General features: G+C 35.7%; 1 protein-coding gene across 1 annotated transcript in view; it reads left to right on the forward strand.

Moving 5' to 3' along the window:
- The window catches only part of LOC113809584 (protein transport protein Sec16B), a 79447-nt gene that overhangs the window by 52907 nt on the left and 16540 nt on the right, over nucleotides 1–10000 (forward strand). The window contains exons 5-12 of the mRNA XM_070123652.1: nucleotides 3578–3841; nucleotides 4019–4577; nucleotides 4753–4995; nucleotides 6037–6191; nucleotides 6315–6858; nucleotides 6954–7122; nucleotides 7990–8204; nucleotides 9090–9311. Coding sequence (XP_069979753.1) covers nucleotides 3578–3841; nucleotides 4019–4577; nucleotides 4753–4995; nucleotides 6037–6191; nucleotides 6315–6858; nucleotides 6954–7122; nucleotides 7990–8204; nucleotides 9090–9311 — 2371 coding nt within the window. The remainder of the gene's footprint in view (nucleotides 1–3577; nucleotides 3842–4018; nucleotides 4578–4752; nucleotides 4996–6036; nucleotides 6192–6314; nucleotides 6859–6953; nucleotides 7123–7989; nucleotides 8205–9089; nucleotides 9312–10000) is intronic.

A 10000-nucleotide genomic window follows, 5' to 3' on the forward strand; every position in this document is an offset into this window, starting at 1 on the left:
TTTTTGTAATGATTTTAAAAAATCAGTAAAGTGTTAATACAAATGGAAGTAACAGTATATAAACATAAGGTCATGGAATACACAGAAATGATCTGTATATACTTATATATCTTATATACATAAATTTACATTACTGTTAAGTTAAGTTAAGTAAATTTATTTACCACCCTGGCTAACTGCTCAGGTTTGGGCAATCGAGATTACAGAATGTTAGATATATTCACATACATTCGACAGAGTACAGTATTGGTGTGAAAGGTGGGTGTTTCATCCCATAGAGTTACAAGGCCTGGGACTGTTGCCTTAAAAACACACATGAGCATATGCTGGCATGGCGAATGATCATTTTTCAGATCGGTATTATATGTTGTAAAGCCCCATTAGAGCAATAGTAGAGGGAAATGATATATAATTACATCATTCACAACTATTTCATATTTGATTTGTTACCCATAATGTAAAAAAAATAAATGAAGGAAAAAATTGTGATAATTCTGTACTTTTACGTGTAGCACATGCATTTTCAGTCGGAAATTAATGTAATATGGCTGATTTTGTAGCTGAATAGTAGATCTATTGCATAATGCAGTAAGGATTTGCAATATTTTTATGTGCTTCTTGTAAAAGTGACATATAAAAAAAAACAAATAAACTTTTGGTTAAAAAAAAGTCACCTAAAAAATAAAAAATATAAAAAGTAGGTCAAATTTGAAGAATGTGCATCTGCAGATATGAAATCAGAATGGCTGTATTATTTTTGGGAGGATATTTTTTTAAATGGCCAATGTATGCCAAGAAACACTCCAACTCAAGTGCAATCCTTTGTATTCTTCAAAAACTGTAGCACAGGCAATTTTAGTCTAAAATAAATGTTTCATGGCTCATTTTATAGTGTAATGATAAATCAAGTCATTTTGTTTTTGCAATTTTTTCCAGTGCTTCATGTAAAAGTGTCATGAATATAAAAAAGTCCTTCTTATGGTGTTATAAAAGTTTTCAACGCAAAATATTCACAAACCAAAAATTAAGTCATAATCGTAAAAAGTACTTCATACAAGATCTAGATAAAAGATTTTTCTGTTCGAAAATGAAATCAGAATACCTTTGTTATTTTGGGGTGATTTTAGAGAAATTTCCAAAGATGGTCAATGTAGGCTTATTAAAACGCCAAATCAGTGTGACCCTACTATAACAAATGTCGCTTAGTTAGATACTGTTACTTGCTAGGAATTTCCGCAGTACTTCGGAATGTGGGTCAATAAGAGAGGATTATGTTAAAGGATGAATATTCTTATACCCAATTTTGTTAATACCAAAACAGTTATGAAAATGTTTGAAAAAACAAGAATGAAAAATTCTTTTGTATTTACAATATTCACAAGTCGAAATCGAAAACAACTGCTTTTAACAAGTACTAGATTTAGGATGACTCTGTTCAAAGATCACATCAGAATGCCTGTATATTTTTTTTTTTTTTGGATTTGATCTAGTTTTTGAAACTGTCAATTTTGAAAATGAGAACTTTTATTTTATTTTATTCATGCATTTTTTTTGTTATATATAAAAAAAATGGTGAATAAAAAAAAACAAAAATTACTTCAGAGGTCAGGCTAAGATCTAAATAAAAGGGTGCAAGTTTCATCAAAATTGTCATGAAAATTGAGAATTAAAAAGAAAAAGCAACAGATGGTTGCCTTAATGTGTAAAAGTTGGAGTTTGTTCCTTAATGAGTTAATGCTGTTCATCAATTAATCTTAATTAAAGTATGTATGTATGTATGTATGTATGTATGTATGTATGTACATATTTTTTTTTTACTTTCTTTCTTTTTTTCTTTCTTTGTAATTGATTTATTGTTGTATTCACACTGAGGGGCTCACACATAAAGGCATCATATTATGAATCTGTTAGAATCTATTACTATCAAGGAATGGGGAAAACAGAAGAGATCCAGGTAGGTGTAGTAATTGACTCCTTGGTTTATAAGTATCTGTGGAGCCATCATTTGCTAAACAAGGTTGGTACAACAAAACCACATTGGATGGGACATTTATACATGAATTAAACTTTAAGGGTGTTATTTTCTAGATAATCCTTTTAGATATTATTTATATGCTGATATTCTTTAATGATTTTAATGATATATTAGCCAGTATAGATTATTTTTATGTTCTGTTTGTATTGAGCACTTGTATTGTCATTGAGTAAAAAAGAAACACTGAAGTTTTGTGACAAGACTCCCCTTTGCAATGTTATTTTCTCTTTCTGCATTAGTGTTTATATCATTGCCATTTTCCAATATATATATGTGTCATTTGATGAGTAGTTTCTGGATGGTAATAGACTGTTTTCCTTGCATTGATTCCATATTATTTCTTTAATACAACCTTCCCCACCATTCCAGTTAGGCCACAGCAATTCTTTTTGAATAGCTGGCAAGTCTGGTGATAAGGAAATGTTGGCGGGAAGGGGGGGAGGGGGAATCCCCAGCTCCAAAATAAGATAAGTGTACCTCCTACCTTCAAAATATCAAAATTAAGAGAATGTATCAGTTCCAGCCCCACCTGTAGGAAGTACATTTCTGTCTTATTACAAGTCTTCGAAGAGTTGAATGAAAACAGACAAAGAATTCTTTCAACCATAATTTATTATTTTGGAAATCAAAATCGAAAGTATTCATGATAGACAATAGACATGACATGACATGTGAGAATAAGGTATTTATGGCAAATATATTTTATTTTTGTTTTGAGGACGGGAGAAATGATACCATATACAATGAATCATGGACAAATTGATTTGCAGTTATTTTTTTGCTATTTCTTTTGCGGACGTCACAATATCGGCAGGAAATTAGAATAAAAAAGATTTGGGATTTTCCTTTCTCTCTCTCTCTCTCTCTCTCTCTCTCTCTCTCTCTCTCTCTCTCTCTCTCTCTCTCTCTCTCTCTCTCTCTCTCTCTCTCTCTCTCTCTCTCTCTCTCTCTCTCTCTCTCTCCCCCCCCCCCCCTCCCCTCCCCCTATTTTCCCAGAAATAAATGTCGGCGGGCCCGCTATTCAAGAAAAAAATTGTTGTGGCCTTATGGCTCAAGGATGGTGAGCCATGACTGAGTCTAATCACCCTCTAATGGAAGAACCTCTTCCTAAATACTCAGCAAGTCTAACCACCCTCCAAAAGCTTTAAACACTCATGGGAAGTTAATCCCATCACCCTGGCCTTCAGCTAATTTAATTTTTTGCATGACATGGTCAAATCATCTAGATCATAAGGTTAACTGGGAAAAGTAATAATAAAAATAAGCAAAGCAAAAATGAGAAAATATATTGTAATACAGATATGTAGTATCAGATACATTTGGTAGTTAAACTCCACATAGGTTTGATTTACTTATTTCAGTAATAATAAGTCAGTAGATATACCACTCTAGTAAGTAAGACATCATTTCATGAGTGTGAAGTGATAATAGAGAGAGCTTCTCACATGTGAGTTAACTTGGTTTCTCCTTTCTTTTTTGTGCATTTTCTTTTTGCAAAATTTGAGATGTCTTTTGATGCTGTTAAAACATTCAATATTTCAGTGGTGAACTAAGTGGTGTTCCATCAGTAACTGATGATGCTCCCAGTGAGGCTCCACAGCGTATGACCCCAGTGCAGTTTGGCCGACCTCACATAAGTGCTTCGTTCACACATGGTGGGCAGCTGCTGATGGTGCTGCCGAAGGATCCCAAAGAAGGAGAAAAGGCTATTGTACAGCTTCGTGATGTGCAGAAAATGCTATGCTTAGATTCAGCACTAAAGGAGACAATACAGCAGATGAAGAATTATCCAGGACCCCTCACATTGTAAGTTGAAGCTTAGCGATTTCTTGTTTTTGTATCCTCAAACTGAGTTTATTAATAAAATTGCATGCACTGCCATATGAGATGATAAAAAACCCACACACACTATATACTTTTTGGCACAGTAGATATTCCGAGTGTTATACAATTTTTTTTTTTCTCTCTCTCTGTATTCAACAGAGCTGATACACACAAAGAAGTCGTTGTAAAATATTGTTACAATCAAGTGGCAGAGGCAGCAAACGACCCAAACTTAAATGATCGTGAATCTGTTGTGTTAATTTGGGAATATTTAGCACTACTTGTAAAACAAAATGGCAAATTATTTGGAAGCGATATAGCAAGTCTGCTGTTGAAGGGAAGAGAAGTTGGCTCACATCCCCAGCAGGTGACTCCTAATACAACTCCAGATGAAATTCCGAACACTCCTGCCTCAGATGCAAGTCCTCAAGATGAAGGTATTGATATGCATGCTCAGACAAGTCCACCAACAGCTGCAAAGGATGAATCTTTGATTTTGAAAAAGTTCTGTGAATATCTTTCCTTGGGAAGGAAAAGAGAAGCTGTTGATTATGCAATGAGAGAAGGTTTGTGGGGCCATGCTCTGGCTCTGTCTTACAAGATGGATGGCACAACCCACACCCGTGTATTAGCTGCTTTCTCCAACTCAATACCTCAAACAGATGTATTGCAAACTCTTTTCCAGCAGTTGTCTGGAAAGAGACCAGAAATTACAAAGGTTAGAGAATGGTCTTTTTACTGTATTTAAATCTTTTTTGTTCTTATTTTGTCTGTTGTTCCAGAAATTATTGATATATTGTTTTGTCATTTTGCATTTTTTAAATGTTTTTGATGCTCTAGATAGTAAAGTCTTGCCATTTTTAGAATTCATTTTATTTGTGTATGTATTGCAGAGTTACAATATACAGCAATGGGGCGACTGGCGGCAACATCTAGCCATGATGGTGTCCAATCCAACTGGCCACACTCAGCGAGACCGGGCCTCTATTGTGGCTTTAGGAGACACCTTGGCATCCAGGGGACAACTTCACGCAGCACACTTCTGCTATCTGGTAGCTGAAGCCGAATGGGGAACCTACTCGAACAAGTCCTCACAGCTTGTGCTGATTGGCTCGTCACACAATCTGCCTTTTCAGGTTAGACAAAGCTCCAAAAGCACTTATTTTATCTCGATGTTTATTAACCCACTCACACCGGGTACATTTTGTAGCCAAAATAAAAAAGTCCGGGTTGCTACAAAAATCGGCGGGCGGAGCTTCCTAGGAGTCTGTCTGCCCGCCCGCTGCGGCCTGCTGCTGAGCCAGAGCGCGACCCCGATACAGCGTCACACTGGCAGGACGCGCGGAGTGTTTATTTTTTTCGGGTGTCTCAGATATGGGATACCCGGCGTGATTGGGTTAAAAGTTGGTCATGGAAATAGTGCATATAGGGTTAAGCCCCTTAGTGGTATGTATTTCATGCTTGGGCAGTGTAGTGACTGAGCATGATATATTTCATACTGACAGTTTCATAAATTCAAAAACTTTCACTCCAACTATAATGGGAGAGAGAAAAAAATAGTCCTGGCCTTCCTCTTTTTCTTTGTCTTTAGTGTTATACAGACAACACAAGAGAGTTATAAGTTCCCTAAAATTGAATTAGTTTCCTTTAGAAAAAGTTCAGTTATTAGTCTGACAGTAGTTGCAAAAAGTTATTCAGAGTATTCTGTCTTCAAAACTAGCCATACCAAGCATTCCTCAGTACTATTTGCTGCAGTTCATTGGTGGGTAAACTGTGGGATATGGTGGTTTTCATTTGTACACTTATTTATTATAAGATAACTTCAGTCATGTTAATTTGCTAAGATTAATAAGAAATGAAATTATTAAGACAGGTTATTATATACTAGTTTTAGTAAAACATTTAATGGATTTCTAGATTGATGTAAAATAGTCTTGAAATACTTAAAGTAAACATCAGGCTACTAAAAGAGGAAGCAGTGTTCTTGATACTACTAATAATATACTAATGGCTATATTATAGTGCTGTCATAATAGTAGGTTTCCTTTGCCAAATGTTGCATCTGATCATCAAGATGCTGGAAAAAATTAACCTGTGTGTTGTTTACTGATGTATTGAAGTGAACACATAAGAGATTATTATCATGTTGTTATCGCTACTTATGTTTTTCTTCACAGGCATTTTCCACAAATGAAGCCATACAGTGCACTGAAGTTTATGAATTTGCAAGATCTTTAGATAGCAGCAACCCTGTGTTGGAGACCTTCCAATCGTATAAACTGATATATGCTTTGAGATTAACAGAATATGGATTCCCAGCAGAGGCATTGAGGTAAAATATTTGTTGTGTTATAAATATTGAAAATGATAAAAAACAGCAAATGTATAATGGAAGTTTGTGAGACTGAAAGATCATACTTTGTGTTCTTGACTTGGTTTTCTCTTTTTTTTATAGATATTGTGAGGTTATAAGTCAACTTGTGAGCAGAGCATCCATGTCCTACCCAATAGAATTCCTTTCTCAAGTGTATGAGCTTGCATCTCGGCTGAAGTATCATGATCTGCACTATCAGATGTGTGAAGGGGAGTTGTTAGAAATGCCAGATCCAAAATGGTTGAGTCATCTACATGAACTTGTTGAAACAACCAAACACAAGGCAAAGATCAACAGTACAGAAGTTGACCAAGAATATGCTGAAACTCATGTCAGTCAAAATGTTTCAGTTGACAATTACTACCACCAGGCTCCCTCTGCCAATGTAGAAGGAAATGAAGTCCAAGGCACCTATCACCAAGATATGATTACTGATGAATATCGTCAAGGATCTCATGGATCATATCATGGTCATGTTACTGCAGAAGATACAATGGATGGAGGACAGCAGAACAGTCTACCAGTTAGCCGGCCACCTTTATCTAAGCCAAGCACAGATGCTTTAGAAATGCCATCCATGCAAAATGAAATGCATCAGCCAAGTGATGGGACATCACAACCCATGGTAAGTTACCTTTCTCTGGCTAGATAGATACATTTGGTTTTATATTTATTATCTGTGTGGAAACCTAAATTTATATGCATGTATTTGACCTACAGGAGAGGACAACTCCCCAGATCCCAATGATGCAGCCCCCTCAAGACCAGTCTGGTTATGTACCATATGATACAAGCTATTGGTCTGGTTACCAGCATATGGATCCTCACATGACCCCTTTCACTCAAGCAGAACCAGCAAAAGAGATGAGCAGTCTCCCACCATCTTCTGGTTAGTTTAAAGGCTTGCTGCATTAACTTTTATGAGCAAGAAATATATTATGGCTTTGTGCACATGTATATGTTAATAATATACTATTTTTAGAATGTTATTTTCTCAAAGTAAAAATGTGAACAAAGTATAGATAATGTGTTCAAAATATATATTTATAGTTTTTTTATGAATATCTTTTTAAGAATTTTAATATGGAAATTCTTAACTTTATCTCTTATATCAGTCCCTGGTATACACATAAATGCATATACTACAAAGGATTCAGGTCATTATCATGTTTTGAATTTAAAGCAAAAGTAGCTTCAATTTTGTAACATGTGTGATAGCATGGTATTTTGTAAGATTAGCTGTATTGTCCCATTCTAATTTTAGGGAATATTTAGGGTACTGTGTATGATGTAAGGACAGAAAAGAAAAGAGAAAAAATACTTTTACCCTCTATTTTTTCCATATCTTGGTTTCTAAGATTTTATTTCATAATACCTTGTTTAAAAATTAATTGATTATCTTCATGTATTATTGATGTAAATTATAGTTGTCTCAGATAATAAGGGTTGTTTGCTGAATAAACAGACATACAGTATATATTGTACATTATGTAAAGTTATTCAAATTTCAATTTTTGTGTGTGTTTAGAATAGTAGTTAGATGACCATAAAGAGTTACAATGTTTATGTAAGTTGTACATGTACTGTGTAGCAAGAAAATCTGAGGATATTATGACCACAATACATGATATACATAACTTAAATGTAACTTTACATTGTCATGGTATGTTTTATAATTTCATTAATAAATTTATATTACATTAATTAAAAATGGCCCGTTTACCCTACTCATACAATATTTGATCTCATTTTACAGATGTGAACGTGGAACAATTGTCCAGTAGCGTAACTTCTTTCTCCCAACCAAATAGCATAAGTGGCTATACTGCATACCAACAGCCACCGTATCAACCATGGGAGCAGTCACAGGAAACTCCCACCATGGCTCTAAAACCTAACGACCCCCAGGTAAACCCTCTTCAAGAAAGTCAAGAGGAGGAGCCTCATTTATCTGATGGGCCTGGTAAAAAGGTAGGAATGGATATGATAGCTTCTTTTTTACTTTTATGGTTACACATTAAACAGAACCAGTTAGGTGTTTGCACTTTTGTATTTTTGAAATATGCTCATTGTTTTGAAAGATTTAGGGTATTTAACCCAGTAACGAGAGGTGTCCTACACATGAGACACCCAAAAAAAATATACATTACCGGGCATCCCGCCAGTGTGAAGCTGTATCGGGGCTCGCGCTCTGATGCACCAGCGGGCTGTGGCTGGCATGTGGGCAGAGTCCAGGCCAGCCCTATGCACCGATCTTGTAGCCGCCCAGAATCTTTTATTTTCGGCTTCAAAATAAACTGGCGGTAATGGGTTAAGATATTTATATATGCAAAGGCTTATAAAGTTGAGTATCTTTACCCAAAGTGAGCAGGTTTCAGAAACTTTTTTGGGATTCATGGATGTGATACAGTTGAAAACTGCATTTACCATTAAGATCAATGCAATGAAGAATGAACAAATGATTTATGTGCTGAATATCAATTGTGTTTACCTTTATTTTTCTTCTTGTAGGTATGAAACTTAGTTAAACGTACTATTTTTAAAGGTTTCTTTGAGTTGTAGAGTTAAAAGAAATACTATTTAATACAGTATCGGCATTTATTATCATAAAAAAGTGAAGAAATGCAATTAATAGTATTATCCACATGGCCCATTATCACAGAAATGTATGTTTGTTATGGGGTAGATATTTTATATAACAGCAAAGGAATACTAAATTTTAACTCTCATGGTGAATATTCTTGTGTAAAAATGCAAATATTGCAATTAACAAAGTAGTTAAGCTAGAATCTAGAAACATGTAGAGGTGGATGTAGATGACCTCTAGATATGACTGCTTTATCCTGTGGACTTTAGGGTGACAATAACAAGGAGGGAGTGGAAAGCAAGATTGAAAGTCATGGAGCATCTGCTGAACAGACACCTAAATTTGAAAATAAAATCAAGAGAGTATCCTTCAAGTCTCGAGCTGAGCTGAAGGATGTTAGTAAAAAGAATGAAGAACAGAAGACTTCCTCCATGCAGCAGACTCGTAGTGGTGTTGAGGCTAAACCTAGGCCCAGTGCTGTTCATTCCTGTGTTAGTATGGCATCAAGACATAGGCAGTTAGAACAGAATGGATTTTCATTACATCCAGTGCAACATTTCCCTGGTAGAGTTACCAATATGGAAATAATGGCTGCACTACCTGCTAACCATCCTGAACGTGTCCTACCCCCATCACAGCTTCCGCACTCTTTCAGTTCTCCTCTGCTCCCCATGTCTTGCAGAATGAGAATTCCTTCAAATCCCATAGTTTTTGGTGGTTCATATCCTATTGATGATCCAATATCTCCTCGGCAGCTAGGTTCTGGTAATATCATGCCTAAGGCTGCACTTCTTACCCCACACACATACCAGGTAGATACAATATGTTGCCAAGCTCCTAACCTTTGTGATGAACATGCTAGATTAGGACGGGACACAGAAATAGCAAGAGCTGAAGCACGCATGCAAGTTGCACAGTGTGTTGATGAGGGTGATGATTATGATGATGAAAGTGATGAAGAGCCTGTAACTCATTCTAGTAGTCCTGCACCAGTTACGTCTATTCATGATAATTCTGCTTGTGTGTCTGAATGTGTTTATCATCCTTATCATTCACACAATGCAAACATTGGTGACTGCCAGAGCTGCTCTCATAATCAAGGCAAAATTCCACCTTCATACTCAGCTGTTATCACTTACCCTGTTAATCATAATGTAGAAGATGGTCTTATTCCAATAAT

This window comes from Penaeus vannamei, chromosome 7 (assembly GCF_042767895.1).
Source record: "Penaeus vannamei isolate JL-2024 chromosome 7, ASM4276789v1, whole genome shotgun sequence".
Lineage (NCBI taxonomy): Eukaryota > Metazoa > Arthropoda > Malacostraca > Decapoda > Penaeidae > Penaeus > Penaeus vannamei.